Here is a 25,310-nt window from a genome sequence, read left to right as displayed (position 1 = left end):
CATGTAATGGATTCATTCTGAAGAGAAGAGAAACCTCTTTTTCATTGTAGCATGATTCCTTGCTTTACGAACTAACATCACTTATGGTCTTTTCTTACACTAGAAATATGTTATAGAAAAATAAACATCACTAATCCAGTTCTTTCTCTGCTCAAAAATTTGGGGAAGTGAGAGCCACAATGTGCATTACAGTCACTTCTAGGATCATTATGCAGCTACTTAAATTTCAGGAAATCCAGAACTAAAGTCTACAGCTGAGAAAGATGAAGAATTTCACATTTCTAAACACAAAACCTAGTAGAAAAAAATCTATATATTTAATGTTAACACAGTCTTCGGTATACACACTTAGAGACTGTTGGTAAATCAAAGCAAGTTTTGTCTGTACGTCTCAGGGAGGTACAAACTCTATTTACCCTAATTGCACTCGAGCAACATCAGCATCCTTCCACCTTCCTTACAAACAAAGCTAAATTAGTGTCAGGACTGAGAATGACATCCCAAAGAAATACCAACATGCCCTGTTCCAAGCTCACAGCTTTAAAGTAGCAGCTCCTAATTTCTCTTCCATAGTTTAGGTGTTTAATTTTGTTTTACTCTAACAAGTTTTGCAGTGCAAAGCTTAAAACAGGCCTGAGTGGTGCACGGTTTCAAGAGAACTAATCTGAGCCAAATTCACCTGGTTGGTTTATATCTTCTCTATAATAAAAGGTTTATATAGAGGCAGGAAACAAATAATTCTCTTCTCGGAGTATAACCCTAATTTATTTGAAGATATTTAATATGAACTTAACTTTTTTCCCCTAGTTAAGGGCTTGAACATACTGTGCTTCAGCCTTCAGCAAAATGAGTTCAACTGGCTGAATACAGACTGTAAGAGTAAGAATGGCTTTGTCTGTCAATACAAAAAGTGGGAGCGCAAACAGCTAAAAAGGGAAACTATATGAAAACTAACAACAGCTATTGATGTAAGAGGTTGCATTAAGTTTGTTATTTTATTTTCCTTTAAAGGAAACTACACAAGCTCCTACATTTAATGAAGTTTAGGATACCTCCTTAAAAATTTGGGGACTATTATGATGAAATAAAAGCAAGTTTGTCACATTCATACCTAGTTACGCAGCAGTAATGATTTCTATAGGCTCCCACCTTAGCAGGCTACAGCCACCCTTCCACAAGCCACACAAGTCCCAGCTGAGTGACTCAAGAGTTACAAGCTGTGATTTGGGAGAGACTGATGCCCAGGACAATCTCTGAGGTGAGAGAAAGGCTGCATCAAATACAAGTGATGCTGAAGGGGAGCTTCACACCTTAACATGGCCCTGCAAAACCCCAGTTAGGCAGCATCATCAGTAGCAGAACAAGCTGATGAGGTTGCTTTGATCATGGAGATTTGCAGCTCTGAAGTTGATGTGGTGGTTCTCCAAATGCCCCCCCGATCACCGCGCGCGCACACACACACACACACAGATACCTCAAAACATTTAACCACAAAGAGCTCCCACAGGACCAGCCTCGGCAACATCTCTAGAATTGCAATAGGAACACCCAAAGACAATTTCCAATGTGCTCGTTTATTATTAAGCAAGTATTTTTCAATCTAATTGAAGAATATAGAAGTCGCTCAAAAAAGCTTAAATCACCTATGAAAATAACCAATTTTTGCTTGCTTTTTATTAAAAAAAAAAAAGCAAAACCACAAAGACCTCATCATAGCAGATGCTACTGTTGTTACCAGTTATTTCCAGAGTTAAACATTTTTGGGGTCTGTTATAAGCAGTTATAAGCAGTTTAAAATGCTACAAAAATCTTGCAATTCATCTCAGAGGTTATATTTACAACTACTGCTTCCCCTTAGACTACAAAAAGGGTGGTAAATCTACTCCTAACAATAGCAACATGACTCTCAATGGCAGTGTACTCTAGCAATTTCAATTTAACTGTCTAATTAACTTAGTTCTTGGGTTTTTTTTTTTAAATTCTATTCATCAGCAGATGTACAGTACTTTCAAAGCACTGGGTAGATGGTAATAGGCAAAGAATAAAAGCATTACTGTATTTTGTTAGGATTGTTTCATCTTCAAAAAGACATGTGGCTAGACTTTATGGAAATAAAACTATCCACTTAGAAAATTCACATATCAGTAATACGGTACTTTATGATTAAAAAAAAAGAAAATCTGAAACAAGTCTAAATGGGCTTGTGTTGGGGGATGGGAAGCAAAGTATCACACTACTTATTTTCCTTCCCGGCTTTACGAGGAGATCATTTCCTTTAAGGTACCATTGAAGATCATTGAGGATTTTTGTTTGTTTCTTCAGAAACAAGATTTGTTTAAAATTTCACTATGTTTTAAGAGTTAAAAGTAGATTCCTTCTCCCTCACAAATTTTTACACATTGTAAGAAGAGAGATTATGGAAATCTAAGTTATCAAGGAAAAAAAAAAAAAGTCAGAAAAAGAGGATATCTCAATTCAAAGACATTTCACTCTATTTCTACAGTACTTCCCAGTATGAGTCGAGTCAGAGAAGCTTTCACATTTTAACACAAAGCTTCCCAAGACGTGAAAAGCATCCCACTAGCACGCTCCACAGCAGTCCTTTCAAACCTGGAACAAGCTCCTCTAAAGCAACAACCCACTGCTTTAAAGCAACAACCCCACTGCTAATGGAGGCTTTATCTGCTCTGCAGCTTCTTGGTTCTTCTTGCTGCAAAGTCTATTTTAAGGATTACAACTTAAATGAAATATGCAGAGACACTTCATGGAAATTTCCCTGCTTTGTCTCAAACACCTTTTGAAATCCTACAGGTCTGGCCCAGAGGTTTCTCAGTGAGATCACAGAAGGCAAATCACAGGTTATGGGGAAGTACCATGGTTCACGCCACAAAGGAGGCTGAATAAAAGCATGCACGAAGAGTACAACAGAAGTCTAACATTTCAGTTTAAAGAGGTGTACATTTTTAAAGCAAAACCACAAGTTATTTATACGGATAGATTTTCACAAAGCAATCTGATCTGGGAACCAGGGGATTTTACTTAGAGCATCTGTGTTCCACATTCTCAGGAAAGAAAATTTAAATAATCCTAAAAAGCTGAAAAAGGTATTTTTATCCTAGTCTTTGCAGCTATTTAATGTTTCACTCAAATTGAAAGAGAGCTGAACCAGATATCTCCAATCACATCTGGAAGTAGGCCCCAGTAGTGTGTGCACTGTCTTGACTAGAACTCAAATTATTCTATCAAAAAAAAAGCATAACTCTTAAAAATAAAAAAAAAAAAAAAAACAAAACCCCACAACCAAAAACCCCCCAAGCTCTGGCATTCCTTTTCACATTTTTTTCAATTTGTGTGATGTCAGCTTACATCTAATAAACATGTTGTTTATTATCTTCATTTAAGCCAGAACTTTTACCAAGTTATAGCAAGAGTCATAGGAAGCTATCATGATTACAAATCCATAATGCATGCAGGATCCCTGTGCAGCACCATTAAATTCATTAATCACTGACTTTTCTGTCCAAATTATGCTACGAAGATATTCAATAAAGCAATTTCAACTCACCTCTCTCTCTCCTGTTACCATCAGCGCAAAGAAGGCAAAACCGCAGCGCTTCCGACAAATTCTCAAGGCACCTCTTTTGTTCCCTTTAAATTAAATCCGAATCGGTTGCACGTTTTGCTGAACTGCTAATGCTCTCCACATGTTCCCTCTCAAACTAAAAATGTTTCCTATTAGGAATGCCTAACACTGAACAGAAAACTGTAAAATGCCCCTCAAACAACCCAAAATGCCACTTTTTCTTGAGACTTTCATTTGAATATATCAATCACTACTTGCCCAAATGAAGAGCTCAAAGGAAGGATCTAGTACCACAATCAACTTCCTTTAGGAAAGCTTTTTAATTAGACTCTTAATGCATTCAGAAACTCCCTTACAAACAAACAAACAAAAAAAAAACAACAACCAAAACAAACCCACCCAAAAAAAGACCAACAAAAAAAAGCAGTTCTTTATTTTAAAGTCAATAAGCTATTCATTTAAAAAAAAAAAATTAAAAAAAATCAGAAAGTTCTGAAGTACAAACTAGAGGAGCTTCAGTGTCCATGGCTATGAGAACTCTACCTGGGTGGCTCATCACACTGCAGACACGCATATGACAGACAGACACAATACAATAATGATATTTGTGATATTTGTAGGGAGAAGCACCTCGAGTGAGACACTACCAATAACACGGGTTGTAGGCACAAGCTTAACTCTGCCCTCAGAAAATGAAACACAACATGGTTTTACATGTTTCCTTAACCAAAATCATACTGTTTTTTTTACATGTTGATACTATACTTATAAAATGGCAAACCACATTTTTTCCTCACTTCTGTCTGTGTCTCTTAACTTCTCTGCAACAAAGCACCAGTTATTGACTTGAGATGTGACTTTGTCTTCAGGAAAGCACTGAGGTGAAACTTGCATCCTAAGCAGCTGGAGATCCTACAAGAAGGTGCTACAAGAAGGTTAGATACGTGCATAAATAGCTGCAGGACCTAATCATATCTTTTGTAATACATGCAACAAGTCCACATAATGGATAACAGAAGGGAAAAATGTACATGGGAGAAGAGAAAAAAAAAAAAAAAAAAAAAAAAAAAAAAAAAAGGACTAGCTGCATACTTCAGCCCTTAAAGACAAATAGAAACAGCTGGCTTCTACTAGGCTGCTAGTTACAAGTAGCTTACAGCTTCCCTCAGGTATCTCAGAACAAAAGGAGCTCAAGAAGATATTTATGGCTACATTTCATAAAAGACATCAAGAGCAATAGGATGTCAAAAAAAAAAAAAAAAAAAACCAAAGAGCTGTGTGGAAAAGCTGGGTGATTGGTGCTAACACTGCTGGTTAAAGTAGATGCCCTAAAACAGGGGCTAGAAACAGCTGCCATGCCACATGTTGTAACCCCTACTTGGGAGTAATCCACTGCTGAGCACTGCTGAGAAGGGGAAGGGTGGGTATGCTGTAATATCACTTAAGCACCGTGCCCCACTAAATCTGCAACTGCCTATGTGCAAAAGCCAACAGAATGGGATTATAAAATGGTTATAATGACTAATAATGAAGCTAAATTTTACAAACTTTTTTTAACAGGGCCTGTAGTGACAGGACAAGGGGTAATGGTTTTAAACCAAAAGAGGGTAGATTCAGACTGGACATAAGGAAGAAATCTTTTTATGATGAGGGTGATGGAATATAGGAACTGGTTGCCCAGAGAGGTGGTGGATGCCCCATCCCTGGACACATTCAAGGCCAGGTTGGACAGGGCTCTCAGCAACCTGATCTGGCTGGGGATGTCCCTGCTCCTTGCAGGAGAGTTGGAACTAGATGACCTGTAAAGGTCCCTTCCAATCCAAACTATTTTACGATTCTATGATTTAGAATGACTTGTGCAATAATATCCTTGTACACTATTTAGGGACCTATCTGGCTCATACTATGAAACTTAAACCACACAAATATCTATGCAAACTATTATTTTTACTCTATAGAGAGATAAAGGCAAGATTTTGCATAAATACCGAAAGGAGCTAAAACCATACAAAACCATAATTTCATAATGTAATTTTTTTTTAAACCAATTGAGGTGCAGTGTGAGGTTTTTGGGGTTTTTTTTTTAATAATAAACTGACACAAAGGAGAAGTAAAATTTAAAATACACCTTGCAACATTTCCTGACCTCTCAAGCTACAGTACTCTGAGCAATCCCAGGCCAATACACATATCCAGAATTACATCAGCCTTTATTTGCATTCTTCTGGTGTTACATTGTATTAACACGTCAAACTTCTTTTGGCAGAATCATTCCAAGTGACTGTCACGGGTTCCTGTCCAAATCCCATTCTCAGTATTGAAAGCAACACTCTTGACTCCCCATCAGAGGTACAAAGGTTTTAAAAGAGGATGTGAGACTCTCTTAGAACAAATACTGCATCCAGATATGTACAAGCAAACGGTTCCTTTACCCTCAGCGACTGCTTCAAGTTTTGAGAGAAAACTACCAAGAAGCAACGAACAGGCAAATAAAGCAGTAGTCACAAACAGAGCTGTCCAAGCAAGGACACAGTGAATAAACCAAGCCACTCGCCAGGAAGAGTGGAGCTTTCAAAGATCTTTAAAACTTCAGTGTCAAAAAGTTGCTCTAAAACTTTCCATTTAGTTTCAGAGACTAAAGTTTTTGTCACTGTTTGTGTTCTCCCTGTAAAGTTACATCCTTATTTACATTGGACTGTATCAAGGCTTCAGTTGACACCTGTAATTGTTAAATACATACAAATTTAAATCACGTTAAGACACAACTAAATACAAACAAGGAAAATCATATGGCTACCAAAAATACCAAAAAGACTTTTCCCACAGGGTATTAACCCACAATAAATCTAATTTGAATAAAAGGTCAAATTTGACAGATTGTGGGGAAAAAAAACAAAACCAAACCGCAATTGATATTGTGATTTAAGGACTGATCTTCCTCCCCTAAGGTCTTTTAACATCAACAAGCACAAAAGTATATCTACAATTTTCAATTAGTTATGTTCTATTAACAAAATTGGTTTCAGCAACTCTTTTAACATAAAAGAACATTCTAAATATTGCAGTTTATATTAAACCCACTTAATTTTATTTTTGAAAGTAACTTTTAATTACTCCTGACAATTTAATCAGCATCAAGCCAAAATGGGAAAAGAAGTCGAGTGATATTTAAAAGAAAATTTATCCATCCATGCTGAAAGTCCTTAGTTTGAACATAAGACAAGAACCCAAATTGAGAAGGGGGTTAAAAAAAAAAAAAAAAAAAAAAAAAAAAAAAAAAAAAGTATTAATGCATTCAGTGAGATGCTTAAGAGTGACTGGTATGCAACAGGGCAGAAAATACCACTCACTAACAAATTCTGCACTCAAGTTATTAAGTTTTATTCCTTCCCTGCCCTGCTTAAAACAAAAAAAACCCATCCCATTTGACAGGGGACTTTCGAAAGCTTCCTGAGTCTTACAAAATACTGGCCTGTAGTCAACACATGCTCTGACACTGAAGCCCAATGAATTCCCTGGAAATCTGAAGTCACTAATGATGGAAAATTTTATCAGGACATCTGAACATAAACACTTGTGTATTTCCCACAATTTAAAAGTTCATCATGTTAGAGAGAAGAAAAAAAAAACCAAAAAATGGTCCAACTTCCAAATGGGAGCATTTATGACACGAAAGCTATTTCTCAGCTCTTCACAGCAAAGTAAAACCTTGAATGCAAGAATGATAGGAGGCTCTGTGGCAAGGGCACTACAGAACAAACCACATCTTCTCGTAAAAGCAGCGCTAGCTACCTATGAGGGACTTTGCAGAGTCGGTAACATTGCTAATCACAATACTTTCCAAGGTTATTGTGAAGACTGAAAGAAAATAGCCAAAGCAAGATGGTTTTATGCCACATAATACCACCTCAGATTGCTCTAGCTCTTGGCTTCTGGCTTCTGCTCCAAACAGGTAACATCTTTTAACCTCAAAATCTAACACTTGTATTTCAAAAAAGGTCTCAACAGGCAGCTGATGTGAAAGTATACGCAAGACGAAGAAAAGTACCCACTGTGCCAGTTAAACAGCCCTCCTATTCTGTGAAAAGTTTAACTGCCAGACACAGGTCACCAAACAAAGCCAGTACTAAGAACTGCAGAGAGTGCCTGACTCTCTCAAACTATCACATCCCCAAAATAAGATACATTTGATATGTAAAAATGAAAAACAAAAGAAGAGAAAAGAAACTATATTGCATCAAGCTACAGGCTGAAACAAAAACTTACCCTAAAAATCTCAACTTCAGCAGGGGGGTTGGAAATTAGAACCAGATCTTGCATTTGGCTTTTCTGCCTGTAACGAATCAAACCAAAAGCCCATACCCAAATACACCTCTGCTCCAGGAGTTTGAAATCTGGATTCAAGCTTTGCATTCTGGCTTCCACTGTACTCACCGCTGAATGCAGCACCGCTGCCAGAGAGTAACAGCACCTTCACACTCACTTTCATACAGGAACAATTAAAATACATGCACAATAATACACCTTATTGCCTACAGGGAGCTTGAATGCAAACAGAGAACAACAAAGCAGCCACATGTGGAAGCTCAGAACCTGGTGTGCTCCAATTCCTCGATGGCTGCACTCTGGACAAAAATTTTTACATGAAAATTGTTTTTATAAAACCTCAATCCAGGAAACATACAAACCCTTGTCTTGTTATACTGGTCTATTTTGCCAAAGATATTCCCAGACCTAACAAGAACAAGCTTCTCCAAGCTGTTCTTAATTTCATTCACATTTATAAAATCAGCCTAGACTATTAGGGTGCTGAAACTACTATGGAGAAACCGAAATCATAACAGGCCACTGTGGCACATACATATAGGATTATTTTTTATTTTTTTAAAACCAGTCACCCAAACCATCTATCATATCACCAGAACACGAGCATCAGCTTTACCACCAACACTCAGTGAAACACGCTTCTCTGCAGAATGCTAGAGAACATATTAATGCCATCACAGCACATCAGCCTCCATTTATGCAACCTTAAAGCTCTTATGACATGAACATTGTGATTTTCATTAGACTTCCTTGTGACAGCATTGTTTTAACCAAGGTTTTTAAGGCACTGACACTGTGATAATGGCAAATATGTGGCCAAGATCTGCAAGATGTGAAGTAATAAACATTACATGCTATTAAAACGCAGTAGTCAGCTGTCAGCCAACAATTCTTCAGATCCCTTTCCAATCCAGAACACAGTCTTCTTCAGGCACACAAAGGCTGTGGCAAGACAGATAATCCAAGATTCTCCAAAGCACCCCCAACCATCACACTCCACTGTCAAATCCTATACTTCCCAGAGCTGTTCAACATACTTTAAGGATAATGTCACTAATATAACCTAATTTTAGCACGCAACAAACACAATACAGAAATCAATTTATTGGCCATTATCCTTAACTTGGAATACAGCAAGTCTGACTCACACTCCCCAGATTTGCTTCCCAGAGATGGATTCTGTTTATTTGCTCTCTTTCAGGCATGTGAAAGTTCACTTACCAATGCAGGCATGGACTCTCACTGACAGCTGGGTCCTCAGAATTATACTGTGCTTCTTGCCCCTCCTAAAAAGAGAAGAGAAGAAAAATATATAAAGGTGTAGGGAAGAGGTAGAGGAGCTGGGAATGAAGGAGTGACGATTAGTCTACGAAAAAAAGGGTGGGAGGTGAGGGAAGGTATTACAAGTTACATCTTTGTTTCTCATCATCCAATTGTATGTTAATTGGCAATAAATTAATTTTCCACAAGTCACGTCTGTTTTGCCTATGAAAGTAATTGGAAAGTGATCTCCCTGTCTTTATCTCAATCAACGAGTTCTTTCATCTTATTTTCCCTCCCTTCTGTTGAGGACAGGGAGTGAGAGAGTGACTGGGTGGACACCTGGCAGCTGGCCAAGGTCAGCTCTCTAGAAACCCATATTAGAGAAATACCAAGTGATGACTGCACATTTTAAATTTCACATAAATATTTTAAAGCTAGACATAGTAAAGTATGAAAAGAAAATGCAAAGTCAAACAAGAAGTTGCTTACACTTTCACAAATCTGCTCATGTACCCTAGAGGGTCTTGAAAGCATGAAGAAAGATCTGGTTTTCATGCAATGAGGCAAAATTGTATTCTCCTTCACTCCAGCACACTCTCAGTTTCATCCTGGTCTTAAATAGAATGACTTTATCCTAATTTGCTGCTACATTTCTCATTTGGTTTTGAGACAAATTAGTATTAGACCTATCTTTTTAATTTGGACAAGAGCACCGTTCTTGATTTCTAGGTGCTCCACCCACAAACTGGCATCAAGACACGGCCAGCACCTTGCCTCACTTGACGGAAGGCAGGCAAGTAAGAAAAGCCAAATGTATTTTTCATTTGTATAGTAGCATATTCTCGCTCCTTTCTCTGAAACTAAAGATGCAATTCCTGGACAACCAGCTCTAGGCAGCCCTGCTTGAGGAGGGTGATTGGCCCAGATGACCTCCAGAGGTCCCTTCCAACCTCAACCCTTCTGTGATTCCATTAATTTATCATCGGAAAACACGCAAGAAGCAAAACTGGTTTTAGAACATGTTCAGATGCAGCTTAGTTTGTGTCACACAAACTCTAGACCCACTTCTATATACAAATCAAAACCAAATTAAAAATCTGTAAAACCTCGGTTATATGCATTATGATTTTGCTGAGAGATTTTAGGGCCAACCGTTTCACACAGACACCCAGTAGAATTTCCCTCTGTCTGTAACTTCATCAGAACCAACACACTATCTTCCAGACAACAACAAAGGCTTTTCCCCACGTTGCTGTATTCCTGCCCACAGTTGTTTTCTGGAACAACAGAATTTTTTATTAATTTCAACAAGAAAACAACATGTTTTATACAATCTCCCAAGAAAATTTGCAGGTGAAGGCAGGTCAGCAAAGCAGTGACAAATATTTTCAGAAAAATATCACTTCCAGATGAATATAGGAAAAAAATTCCACACATTAAGCACCTGCAAAAAATTGGTTAATGTGGAACTATGTACTTGGTAATAAAAGACTCTGTTCCAGTTTCTGAACAGCAACCTTTCTCTATATGTTAAAAAACAAACAAACAAACAAAACAGAACAAAACAGCAGCAAAAAAATCTAACTTTAAATGAAAGTGCTCTTTGAAGGGCCTGCTTAAAGACCATTTAGGATAAAGTAGGAAAAGCATGAACCTTCTCTTAATGCTGCTGCTGGTTTGCAGGTCTTTTGAACTGCCAAGCAGCAATACGCTATTCCTCCGCAAGAGCTGCCTACAGCCCAAACTTTAGAGTTTCCTGGAGCAATTCCAGGTTTAGGACTGACACTTTGCCCACCTGAACTCCTCTTGCTGGTTCAGCTGTACACAGCTTTTGCCTCTGCTCACGCCCTGCAGATTGTTAATGGCTGCCCCTTCCCACAGGAGTGCCAGCACTCCTCTGGAATATTTAATTTGCAGAAGACCTGAGGAATCTTTGACGAAGTAGTAAACTTAAAATACGAATACGAGCATGTCTTGTTGATATATCTCCTCCCTTATACAAGAATTGTTATATTCTTACTAGGGTACACTGTGTTTCTTTGAAAGACAATAAAATGAAACATTTCCAAACCTCTTCCCCTCCATTAGTATTTGAGAAAAAAGGAAAGAAAAAAAAAAATCTCTTCTATGGAAACAAAAGAGGAACAGCTTGGGGATTAAGGTCTCTGTCTGGAACAAAGAAGGACCCATTTTCAATTTCCCTGTTGCCACAGTTGTGAGCAAGGAAGGCAAGACACCACAGAGATGCAGGTGCCCACGTGCCACATTAAAGGCCAGATCTCAGCTCCTCTGAGGATGTGAGTTTAGTTTCCATAGGCCTCGCGTTCCCCACCTGCGAGACAAGGACCATGGCAGTTGTCCATCTCCCGCTTCTGTTAGGACTCGGTTCTTGTCGAGCCCTTAAAAACATTGCTGGCACTCGAGCACCATACAGTCCTCACAGAAGGTCTATACAAGTGATTTTAAGGGGTGTATAGATTAAAAATTACTGGATGTGAGGGGCAAAGATAAACAGCTGTTATTATACCATTATTATTTTTCATAAGATAACTTAGAGTAAAATATTTCAAGTAGCTGTAAATGTTATCTTTCTCTCCAAATCAAACACTTGACCAGAAGATCATGTCTTCAAAAATACAGACATGAAATGTAGCAACAAAGACTTTTAGTTAAATTGGTCTCCAAAGGCAAATTTGGTCGCTTTTTTTTTTCCCCCTCCTAAAAATTGATTGTTGATTCATGGCAGAAGAAAGCAAAAGGTATTTGCTATTGAAAAGAAAGCGTGGCCACGCTGCCTACTGCAGCAGGTGGCCTATTGCTCGGCAGGCTGCCCATGGGCCATGGGAGCAAACAGCCGACTTACGCGCAACCAGCCACCATTCCAGCGTGAGAGGAGCGTTGAGACACTTCTCCTGAGGCCTTCAGTGAGCAAGGAATGCCAGCAGATTCACCTTTGGTTTTGCAAGCCCTGCCAACCTGCACCACCCATAGGTATGCCTTCCGCTCTAGGCTCTCCACGTGATTTCTCGTCTTTGACCACTGCATGACCAAAGTTTTGCTCTTCTGTGACTACAGGATAGTGGTAGAAGAAAAGGAAGACTTAAAACTTTCAGATAAGCATCAGCTAGACATCCTCTATAGCAGTGGAACATCAGGAAAAACAACATCATAACGTATGGAAGAGTCAATGCAAATCTGACTATTAAAGCAAGTGCAAGATCCTTGGGCTCCACAGCCAGGCTGACTAGGAAAGAATAAAACCATAACTGCAGTCTGAGCTCTGCAAAGCTGCCTGCCAAAACCTCTGTCAACAGCCACAGAATAGGAAGCAGGAGGAAAAGGATATCCATTTTCCGATCTTGCTGTAAGGCTCACAAATAAACAAACACATAGAAAAACAAGAACCACCAAATCTTGTATATCATTACATACTACCTGCATCTATTTTCTGTGGGAGCACTTGGAACCTCTTCAGTTTGAGATCCACCTGCTTATTCCAAGAAAGGAGAAGAAAAATGAAAATGAGAACCAGAGTACTATGGGAGAGGAGGTCTCGGGTAGGTGGGGTTGCTACGAAAAAGTGAAGACTGGAGAAAAAAAAAAAAAAAAACCAACAAAAAAAACCCACACAAACAAACATCAAGAAGCCTGGAATACTTTGAATTACAGGCACCTCTGAAAGATGTCTAGTCAAGAATCCAGTAAGCCACTAACTAGGCTGCCACGGCTCATGTCAAGAAGCCTATTTCACAGGCCCTTAGGCTGATTTTTTTTTCAGCTATTTTCCCCACCTGGTTTATTTGGTTCTTTGTTTTTCTTTTGGAAGAGTGGGGGCATGAGCACCCAGGACTCTGGAGCAATTTTGTCCAAATCTATCTTACACTGCCCATCTTGCCCTTCAGTACACCCCCTGCTCTCCCCAACACCTGATTCAATACAGAAATCTGCTTCTCTTCCTTGATGAACTTGTTTGCAAAGCCTCACCCAAAGGCAGTCTTATCTACAAGGGCACATAACAAAAGTAAAAATTACTATGAGGTGCTGTGACCCTTCATATATGCTCCTCATTCCTCACACCACCAAAACCTCTGGAAATGAGAAATAACTTTGCTAAATTATTTGGGTTAGATGTTCTCTTCCACGAAACCATCGGCAACTGCTAAGGTGCAGTTGTATCCTTCCAGTTACTAAAGAAGGAAAGAGCAAATTAATGCAGCATGCAATCAACAGAACAGCTGACGGTTTCGTCTGATCTCAAAGATCCAAAGCCATAGGAAATCTAAACCACCCATCCTCAAAGGCAGCATCTTCACGTTAAGGCCCCAAGACAGCTGTGCAATTAAACTTCTCCTTCTATACACAGCCTCAAATGCATGAGTAAGTCCTTTGACCTTGACAGAACTACTCATAGGCTATTCATAAGCTTCAAGGCATGGTTTTTTAAGCAAGAGCCTATTTTAAATGAAGGTGAGTGTGTAGCACCTTCATTTTCTGGTTCATAATTCATTTTACTATTGATGCCTTAAAATTTAGTGAAGAAAAGAGGAGGAGGGGGGCAACAGTTTGCCTAAGAGATACCATTCAAAAAAAAAAAAAAACCAACCAAACAAAAAAAAAAAAAAACCAAAAAACCACAACTGTTAAGTAAAAAAAAAAAACCTAAAGAAAAAAACAAAAGAATCAAACACACAACCCACACTCAACATTAAATTTTAAATTTCAGACAAATTTCTTCACAATGCCAACTGAAATCCCATTCTCCAGAAACACAAAAGTAATTCAAAACTAAAGAGATGAACTTAGTGAGGAAGAAACTGATGGCAAAAGAAAAAAGTAGCACAAGTCACGAAAAGAACATGGAGACAGTGGCACAGGAGGGAGGTTCTAGGAATTAGACTCAGCCAGAAACAAAATACCATGAGAAAAACAAGGATGAGTCCTCCTTGGCTTTAATTCCTTTCTACTGAGCAAAAGGCTCTATCTGTAGTTGGGGTGAATTTACCAATACAGGCATTCATATTTACTGGAAAATCCTACTAAGAGATAAGGAAATTACCTGCAATGCAGCAGGTCAGAGCTTTAAAACTTCATTAACAGTCAGTTTTGGTTACGTTGTCAACTGGATTCGATTCCTTTAGATGGCTTGGCCTCTTCTCTGAAGTGACTATTCACACAGAAAGCACACAATGCTGTTTCTACACATCCCCAAAACTCCTACTAGCTGGAGGAAGGACTATTTTAACCCCTCTGGGATCCAAAACTGACCTCCTCTAATATCAAATGTTCAAACGTTCAGCTTATCAACCTATTCCACCCTTCTAATTGCCTTTCCTTTACCTCAACATAAATTTCAGGGATCTAATCAACCAGACTTTTCAACTCTAGTACTCCTGACACACAAATCCTCCAAGATAACAAAATCAGAGAACAGAAAAATTGAGCAGAGTTTGCTTTGTTATCATAGAACAGTACTTGTAAAGGGATAACCCAGATCAGTTTTGCTCAAGTCAGTAAAGAAAAAGGAAGCCGACGTAATCAGCCATATTATTCCTCTCATCCTGAAGAAATCAGTCAACTAAAATAAATTGCTAATGTCTTAAAGTAACATATAATGGTGTTATTATCGCAGTATTCTTAAGCGCTCCAGCAGTCTGCCATGTACAATGTACGCTGACTTCATCAAGTCTCTGCTGAAATCTACAGGTCTGGGGTGATCTGCTGGAAGAACTGGACCACAATTACTGCTCAGTCATCAGAAAGACAGTGAAGGAACACAAGAATCTAAGAAATCAGCACCATTATAAGCCTTGTTGATATTCAGGCTCATTATAATTTAATGCAGTTTCTCCCTCTTTTTTAAAAAATCTAATACACAATGTCCTCAATACAAACAATGTCTTTTTATAGCAGTCTGCAAAGCTTCAACAGTGGTGCTACTTCTCTCTCTACGTCACCTCCTTACAAAGAGCCCTGAAAACTTACAGCAACATTTACAGCAAGCTCTGTTCTACAAGTTCTGTTCTACGGTATTGTCCCAACTAGATACCCACAACTCAGAAAATTCTCACACACACAAACATTAATTTTTATTATTTTCTCCCATTGGTCACATTGCCAGCTTTTCCAGTCTACCAAAATCAACAGGATTCAAACTTAAGAAATTATAAAGATGAAAACTCACTAGAGGCCTTCAATGAGGTTTAGATATGCTAGATTCCCCACACAGAAGCTAATTACAATAACACTACTAACATGTAAAACACAAAATTATGCAATTCCCTGATGAATGCTTTCGACTATCATGCAGCATGAATAATGTTTTTGCAAAAGGAAAATAATCTCTGAAAACTGTTGCATCCACGATTCCACACATACCAATTTACCGGCAAGCATCTTGCAATAAAAAATGCCAATAAAAGGGGTAACTTGAAATACATCCATAATTTCACAGTTTCATGAACTACTGGCCAAATAGCATTAAAAAGCATGCCTGTGGGCAAGTTTGTCTTGATACCTGGGGCGGGGGGGGGGGGGGGGGGGCGGGGGAAGTCATGTGCTGTGGGATAGACAGGGCATTTGCATTAAAAACAAAAATGTTCCAAAATACACTGGGAAAAATTAATTCAAACAGGCTTCATTTACTGAAAACAAAACATATCCATGTAATTAAGCCTATAATCTACTCTTAACTAAGGCTTGTATTTTTCTTGGTATGACTTTTAAAAAAAAAAAATATATATGTTTTAGTGAGTGTGACTGGCTAGTATTTATTAAAAAAAATGCCAAGAAGTATTTAATAGACTTAATTTAATAGCTGCTATTTAGCAGCAGTAGAGTAGGTAGATTTCATATTTTGTGCTGACCACATTCTGTTGACACCTATGTCGATATCAGAATCATTATTGCTACTAGATTAACTTCCAGTTTTTGGAGTTACCAAGATGCACAGTTTTTTCTATATTCAACTTCTCTAATAAGTCAATATAAATAAACACATGTCAACAGCTCACCAAGTGCTTGTCATCTAGAATATTAATGCTTTACTTTGCCACTGTTTATGTACTATATTACAAATAGTTTCACTTAGTTATATATTTCCAAAATTTAATTTATATGACACTTTGAAAATAGTACCTAGACTGGCTATCTCAAATAGTTATTTGTTCCAAAGTAAAGCCTAGGTTTTAGCCTAGCAATTCCTTGGCCAGAAGAGGAATACTGAGACTGCTCCACTAGGGAGAAAAAACAAAGGGGAAAAAAAAAAAAAAAAAACAAACCCAAAACAAACCCACTAAAACAACCCCCAAACAAACAAAACAAAAAACCCAAAACCCCTCCACAGTTTTCCTCTTACTCTTTCAATGAGACTTTGACAGGAATTTTTAAGCGAGCCTATTTTATTAGGACACAGACATCCCTCCTCCTCAGATGTCCACTGAAGAGTTGCTGGTATAAAAAATGGGATTTGTATGTAAATATCCAGTTATGATTCATTGTCATTATTCGTAAAGATGACAACAGTCACTTCCCTTTCAAAGGTCATCTTTGTATGATAGGAGTATGCATCAATTAGCATACATTTTCTATTTCAATGTTTTCTTTCTTTCCTGACAAATCTTTATTTCCGGACAAGCAACCATTCAGACATCCTAACATTTTGCTAAAGGCCTAAGTATTTCAATTCAGTAAATTTAGTTTCTTTTGAAAAAAATCTCATACTTCTGAAAACACATTATTTTATCATTTAAAACCAACATAAAAAAGAAAAATCACTTTCCATCTTTCTTAACAATGACTTAGTATCTCATTAAGAGGAGCTCATCAGAAGGTTGGATATCACCCATTCTACTAGAACAGTTGTACTACTACACCCTTCTGGGCTCCTTCTGTTTTGCTTTCTACAGGATACTTCATACAACCATGGAAAAAAAACAGGTCTATAGCACAGCAACAGATTAGCTCCAAGGACTTTAATAACACTTTCTAGCAATATAATCAACAGTCAAGCAAACTTATTATTCTTCATTATACTTTCTCAAAAAAAAGTAATCTGGAGCAAAGACACCCGAATCATAAAAAGGTAATCATAAAGAGAAGCAAAGCCTGGTGCTGTTAGAAGCCACGATTTTAGTTCACATACAACTTGAAGCCTTTCAATTAATGTAGATAAGAAAGTCTAAGCTCTACTTTTTGCTAGTGTCTGCATATTCTTCCATTCTTTAAATTTTAAAGAATATAAGGTAAGTTAATCCCATTATGGCAAACCTTGATTTGAATCTTCCATGAAGTGCTACACACATTCACATGGCTACACAGTAAATAAGTTAAATCCCTCTTCTCTATGATCTATAATTGGGATTATAGACAAACCACACTGGTGTCTGGACTTTCTTTTAAATGATGCCTCTTGATGGAAGGATTTTTTATTTATTTGGATTTAGCTGTCTGGTTTTTTTAATTAAAATAATAATAACATATAATAACAACAGTACACAATCATATCCTACACTCATTGTAGTTTTAAACTAGAATATTCCCATGACCTTCATTTTACTCTGCTCCAAGCAAGGATTTTAGCTTTAAGATTAGTGTTATCAGTCAGTTCTAGATAAGGATAATTCTTTAGGATAACTGAGAGATGAATGGACAATAGCATGCCACCAGAAACAAATATGTGGCAACAGATACACTCTAAAGTGCATTGTTTTTGTATCTGGCTTTCACATTTTCATTTCATCACTTTTATGCATCTCCACCTTCTTGCACACACCTTCCAGGGAGAGGAAAACGCTTCTGCCATGAAGCATTGCCTTACAGTCAGTCGCTTCATGGTTTAAGGTACTCTACATCAGCGGTGGAAAACAAACTATTCCTTGTTGAATGCATATGAGATTAAGTCTTTGCCAGAGTTCAAACTCTCAAGTCTACCAGGCTTTCCCTGAAAAAGATCTGCAAGCCAGCACACACACAAAAAGGAAAGTGTTTCTTTACCTGCTATTAATCAGATAGCATAAATCCTAGGCTTTGATTTCAAAGCTGTTAAGATACAGTTTGACTGCTGTTTCACTAGGATATGCTTCTCCACTCAATTGCAGATTTTAGAGATTTAAAAAAAAAAATTCTGACACACACAAAAATTTTGTATGAAAGCCAAGTCTTTTGAGGGGGAGCAAGAGCACACATGTGCATGGAGAGAGGAATTAAGAATCTCTCTGAAAGTCATCTGAAAATCTTATCCAAACAAGTAACCTTTTTAAGTTCTTCACAGATCATCATCCAACAATCCAACTGTCATGTTCTAGTTCATGTTCTTTTCATTGAATAATGGAAACAAAGGAGGTCAGGAATTAAAATATATATTTTTTTAAGTCTTTAAAATTCTAAGATTCACCTCCAATACACTTCAAATGGATGACAGCACAAGTAACACTTCCTGGTGTTTGCCTTCCCAACAGGCAGTTGGAGGCAAACACACACTCATCTTCAAATGAAGTCAGTGGACTTTCTTTTCTTACCTCAGTTTTTCCATCTAAAAACTTAAAGTCAGAATGTGTCTGCATCTTGTTCTTGCAATAAACTTGCAAGTCATCTAATCATTTAACATAGTGGTTTTATTCAGAGCATTCCACGACAATAACACATTTAGTGAAGTAACAATCGTTTGACAAGAGTGGATAAAAATAAGCAAACACACAGACACTGTTCACTCTTCATTAAAAAAAATAAAAATAGTTAAGACTTGACTAATCCAGGTAGAAATAATCCCAACGGCATATTCCCTAAACAACAACGAGGCAGGCAAAATCTTGCAGATTATTAGTGTAAGCAACAGTATGCAAAGGAACAAAGTATGCTGAGACTTGTACGTGTTTTTTCCCCTGCATATTATTCCAATATTATGTTCTGTGATTGCCAACGTGAATTTAACTACTAACTGCCTCATTCCCTACTAAAAACCTATATACAATGCAAAAAGTTACATGTGAATGCCAAGGAAAGGAAGAGCATCCTGGCTGACCAAGCCTTGCCTGCATAACTGCAAATCAGGACGACACACAAACCGTCACTATGAAGCGCTGGGTTTTTACATACACCTACTCTTCCCAAGCCCAACGTTTACTAGGCAGAGCTTTCATTTTTCTTTTCGCTCCATCTTTTTAAACAGAAGTGAAATAGGATGGAAGAAGGGGGAAAGAACATGAGAGACTCAAAAGGGTCGAGTGAAACATTCAAGGGATTCACCAAGTATGCGTTATAAGCCACATTAATAGTGCCTAATTATTTATTACTAATGTATTCTGAATATATGTCGGTAAAGGTCTGGGTGGAGTTTTCTGTGTACCTCACCACAAGGCAATGATTTTTGCCAGAAGACAATGAATCACTTTCACATACTGTGAAACGCAGCAAGTTAGAATGGGGGAACATTTGTTCCATTTGTCCTTTTTAGTAGTTTCTGCACAAGCAGAAGCTGGAAAATGAGACACCCGCCCCCCCGCCCCCGCCTTAGTTTCTGAATCATCTTGCTGGTTATTCTCAGTTGTTAATGGCTCAGTTTCCACACACTAAAACAATCACCTTCTAACAGCCCCTAAAACATCTGAGGGCTGACTGCTGCCTTTGCAGTCAGCAAGTAACCATTTTTCAAGAGTGATCCTTATTCATGAACAAAGCTGTGTCCCTTCCTACCCTAAAAGCTCAACCCATATATAATTGTTTTCAGCAGTAAGTTTATCCTATCGTTTTCTGAAACACTGGTGGCATGATCAGTTAAATCTCCACCTGATATTTTTGCATTAAGAAAACACAAACTTTATGAGTTGGCAAATGGTAAAGAGATTTGCACTGAAATGCCGTTTTAACAATAATATTGCTTCTGAGTAAAACACAAAAAACGGAAGGCTTGTTTCCTCACTTCTTGTCAGCCTTTCATCACATTCTTCCGAAGAGATGACATGCCACTTGATCAGTGCTTTCTATTATATATGGTGGGTTATATATTTCCTTCTGCTGCCAGTAGCTCTCAAACTCTGGCTGCATGTTCCTCCCAGGCATCTTTACACTGGGTACCTCCTGGTCATGTGGTTTTGCTATCACCTGCACTTTGAAGTTTGTGTTACATTTGGGTTTTCATTTAAAACCTCCTTGTACTTGGATCAACAAATGCCCTGGAAACAAAATCACTACTGAGAACCTACAGGACAAATGGGCAAGGAGAAAAGTAAAATAAAAGGATGTTCCCCAGTTGGGTCACGTCATGCTTCCAGCTCTTCAGGCAAAGGGTTCCCAGCCACATCATGGGGTCCACAGCTTGGTTCCAGGAGAACAAAGTGCCAGACCAACTTCATTAGAAATATTCCAAAGTCACAGAGAAGCAAAGGGCACCTGCACAATCACTTAATTCTCATAAAGATCTTAACTCTTACTTAAAATATCAAAAAGAGCTCTATTTTTTTCCTAATTAAAATAATAAAAAAACTTGACTTAAATCGTTTGGAAAAAGTAGCCTTCATTTTTCATAAACTTTTGCCTTCTACTAGAAATCATTCTCTAATACCTTGAGGAAAAAAAAGCCATATCTTCTATGATTTTCCAATGTAACTGATGATGCTAAAAAGATAACAACCCAAAAAGATTTCCCAAAATGACAAAAAACACAATTCAAAGCCATGTCCTACTGGCTTAATTGGCCACTTATGCTTTTTCTCAGGATGTGATCAGTTTAACCAGACTCAGCAAGAACTACTTTAAAACTGTCCTACTTTGCAGTAGGACACGCATGTGTGTATGTAAGTATAAGTACATAAAAATAAATTCTACTTTGCATTGATCAATATGCTTCCTTGAGTCTCTCTCCACTTTTTGGAAGTTTTCCATCAGCATAGTATTTGGCAAGGGCTCCTTCGTAACTTGACACACAAGTTCTTAAATATAACACTTTGCTGTCAGGCCACCTATTTCTCCATATTAATTCCATTTAGAAAATGGGCTTTGCATTTATTGCTGGGCCATCAATACTTTCACTAGTGAGCACAATTACTGAGCAGTAAATGTGAAATAAATTAATATTTTGCTGTATTGCTGTGGTCTTAACCCTGACAGAGGTCACTTGTCTTCATGGCTTCATGACTGGAGATCCTGGGCTAGTCACAGACTTGCAGTAGTTTAAGCTGCTAGTTCACAACTGGAGGTTAAATTGGAGACACTTATTTTTATCAGAAGCAGATTATTACCTTAGTTTAGTCAGCGGTGAAAGACACACACACTCCACAGACAGATGAATTCCCATGGGGCAGAGTGTAAGCTTGCCTATACAAATCCACCTCGCGTTTGCCACAGGGTTAGGAGCACGCACACCAACAGTTGCCATGGAGCAGGAAGTGTAGGAAGTTCACAGCTTTCACTAATTACCCAGTGCAAACTCACTCAGCTGCCTGCACGCTCCAGGCAATTACGCTGCAGTTCTACATCCGCTTGCAAGCCGCACCGGCAGACGGTGGGTGCATCTGGTGGTGGTGGTGTTCAAGCTTCAGATCCTCAGATCAATGGTTTTAATCGCAACAGGAGTCGCATTTGGAGTAGTCCTACGGCACTTCCTGGCAGCCCCACCTGAAGCCCCACAGATGATCTGTTTATGGAGAGAGGAAGGGATATCCTCCTCGCAAACTGAAGAGAAACACATTTCCAAGGTTCGAGAACTGCTCACTTAGCTTATAACCTCATCATCGATGATGAGGGCAGAGTGCAAACATAGCTATTAAGGAGCTTCAATGTTAATAAAATTAAATGTTTTTAAATAAAACATCTGGCATCAATTGTTTCTATAAGCTGTTTTTATTTAAGTTTCCACCCTGAAATATTGGACTCCTCAGCTATTTTCACATAAACCTGAATGCCAAATTAGACTATCTTAAAAAAGGTTGTCCTAGGAAAAACTGTAAAAATTATTCACACATTTTTTGGTTTGGCGCTGTATTTGGTACATAATGGGCTGGGAGAGAGCTAAGCACAATAGTATTTTTGCAATAGATTTTGCAATGGAAATATTTTTTTTTAAGAAAAGCACTGTCATTGCATTCATTTTCCAGCAGTAATCACTAAAATTCAAAACCAGCAAATTTTCAAATGTTTCCACAAATACCTTGGTATAGATGTAGATTTTTCCCTCGACAACAGAGAGCTGTGAGTAAACTCTAGGGCAAAGTGGGGAAGAAGGAGAGACAGCTATAAAATCATGAGCCAAGCTCTCAAAAAAAAAAAAAAAAAAAAAAAACCCAAAAAAACAACACACCAACAACAAAAAAAAAAACCCACAGAAAAAAAACAGATCACAGAATATTTTAGTGCTTGGGATCTGAGGTGCTGCCCCACACCCCAAAAGCCTGTGTGAGCTTTTGATGCTACTCCGAAGTGCATGACTGGATCCCTTGGCATTTCCCAAGCATCAAGAGCTGCCCATGACCTGCCCTGGTCAGGTATGCAAATCCCAAGCTCCTGCTCTCCCAAAAGCAAAACCACACAGAGGAGGAAAAGCTCATGAAGTAACAACCTGCCTCCTCTTCCAAGCCAGGGAAGGTGCCACTATGGATGTTGGCTCCTTCTCAGTAGGAAGGAGCATGGCACAGCTTGGAAGACTGGGAAAGGAGCAAAACCAACTCTGCTTTCCTTTGAAGGACACATCAGCACAGCAATGAAAGTCAGACTACGTAGTCCCTCATAAATTTTTTGTAAGCCACTTGCCAGCGGGTTCTCCGTGTCAAAAGGAATGAAGTCACAAGGTGCACCGACTGCATTCCCGTTTGATGTCCCCAGGCTTCAACTACAGACCAGAGGTACTCGCAATCACTGTAATTTCTGTGCTTACTGCTGGCCTCCAGCTCCCTCCTGACCAGCCCACCAAATTAGGCGACCACAGGTTCTTTCCACAAGCCCAGACGGATCTTGCATTTTGTGTCTTCTGGTGTAAGCAAAGTGGCTTGTAATCTCTGACCTAGACATACACAGAAGAGATTTACTTCCAAACCATCAAGCCAGCTTTAAAGCTGAAAGTACATGAGAAGACAAGCGTTGGTCTGCAGTAAAATTTATTCAAGTTTGCTATTATTTATTTAGACACTTGTTTTCCAAATACATTCTACATTCACACAACAGTATTCTTTAACTACAACAGTAGTAGCATTTTCCTACTAGTAGGAAAGCTTAATATTTGACAAGATATCTTGTGAAGATGGTTGTGAAGAAGGTCCACTAACAATAAATCCTTATCTCATAACGGTCAATAATTCATGTGGTGGAATATTCAAGTGTTAATTGCCTCCATCCTACGTCCAGGACACATCCTTCAAAGTCCAAGGTCTACAAAATACATGCACATTTGCTTAATTATTCTTGATTACATGCTTTGGAAACATGAACGCTCAGAGATGCCTTGTCTATTGTTCTGTGTCAAGGAAAGTGTATGGGACCTGTCATTTTATTTCACTTTGCTGCCAAGGAATATCACAAGATAAGCATGAAAATTAATTTCTACAGTTCCACCTAAACATTAATTTCAACATGCTAATGATTTTTTTTCTTTTATAAACAAAGACATTTTACTAGGATTAAAAATGAAAAAGTTAAAAAGCTGGATAAAGTTCTGAAAACATGGGTAGTAATAGCTATTGCCCTCAAACTTTGGGAGGGAAGGAATTAAAAAAGCATCAACTTAGCCATCCAGCAAAACAGTGTATTTCATTAGAAATGTGAAAACTTAATCTTTGTGGCCATTTATTTTGCAACAGTAGATTTTAGCTAATCATTCACTTCAAAACATGGTTCAACATTTTAATCTGATACATTATAGACTGGAATACTGCTACCCTGTAGAAATTCTTATACCTTCCAAAATTTACCATAACCTCTCAGTTATATGACAGCCTGAATATATCTAGAATCTAACAAAAGAGCATGAGGGACAGCAAGTAGGTCCCACTTCAGGAAATCCTCAAACACACCAGGCTATTCAAGGCTTAAGAGAGTTGAAATCAAAAGCAGGGTCACTTGAATCACTCTGTCGCTCAGCCCCACACAGCATCATGTTCCTCTACAGTTCTAAGCCTTTCTAGTCCTTGCACCTGCACAAGTACAGGTGATATGTGACGTATAAGGAGTACCTTAAGCAAAACATGAGAAAGGCTTCCACATCCCACCTGCTCTAAGTGTGCACCAGCTTCCTAATCTAATTCAGTCTTCTTGATAGAAAGCAGCTTGTCTTCATTGGGGTTTTTTGGTTGGCTGGTTGTGTTTTGTTGGGGTTTTTTTGTTTAGTGTTTTTTAGTTTTTTGGGGGGTTTTTTTGGTTTTTTTTTTTTGCATGTTTTTATTGTGACCACCCATTACATTTTTCAGATTGAGCATTAGTCAGAGTAATAAATATCACAGAAATAAGAATACTTGGATGAACTAATGCATTTTCAGAACATGAGTAAATCACTGCAGTAAGCAGTCAGTCTCTACTGTGACTGACTGTGACAATTTCCCACCAGCACCTCCCTTATTTTTCTTGCTGTTCGAACTGAGAAACATTACAGAAATGACATCAAGACAAAACATGGGTAGAAAGCTGTCATAAATTGAGAACATCTTCCAACAGTAAACTAATCCAAATACACTCTGTCCAAACTAATACAAAAATCAGCATAGGATCTGCTAGTTTGCAGTACTGCTTCAAGAAATGAGCTACATAATTTTTATGTAGCTCATTTATGACAAAAACCAAGTTAACCTTCAATTGCATCCTGAACTTCCCCACGCAAAAAAAAAAAAAAGGTGATTAAAAGTTTTCATTCTCACAATTGTGGTAATCACAAAGTCTATGCCAGCAAAAAAAAAAAAAGCACACAAGCAGGAAAATAATATTAAAGATCCCATTGCCCTCAAGAGATTCTGAATCGAGCCCAGAATGAACACCACCATCAAGAGGAAAACATCTGGCATCCAACTTAAATGAGACTCATGTAGCCAAAGTGGCTTAGGAAAGGGTGTCTAGAAGGAATACAAAATGTCAGCGCTGAAGTGATTTGTCAGAAGTACTTTCAAACAATCTATCTGCTGAAGAGAAGTTTTGAAAACACATTCCCTGAGGAAATCTCCATTGC

General features: G+C 38.2%; 1 protein-coding gene across 3 annotated transcripts in view; it reads right to left on the bottom strand.

The window, feature by feature from the left end:
- Positions 1-25,310, bottom strand: part of FHOD3 (formin homology 2 domain containing 3) — a 393,419-nt gene that overhangs the window by 327,506 nt on the left and 40,603 nt on the right. For all 3 annotated transcript variants that reach the window (XM_086740433.1, XM_086740431.1, XM_086740432.1), the window contains exon 3: positions 9,131-9,195. In XM_086740433.1, the coding sequence (XP_086596559.1) occupies positions 9,131-9,195 (65 nt within the window). The remainder of the gene's footprint in view (positions 1-9,130; positions 9,196-25,310) is intronic.

Source organism: Chlamydotis macqueenii, chromosome 2 (assembly GCF_036417535.1).
Source record: "Chlamydotis macqueenii isolate bChlMac1 chromosome 2, bChlMac1.mat, whole genome shotgun sequence".
Classification (NCBI taxonomy): domain Eukaryota; kingdom Metazoa; phylum Chordata; class Aves; order Otidiformes; family Otididae; genus Chlamydotis; species Chlamydotis macqueenii.
Note: the sequence above shows the minus strand (reverse complement) of the source record. Positions and strands in the feature narration are given on the sequence as shown.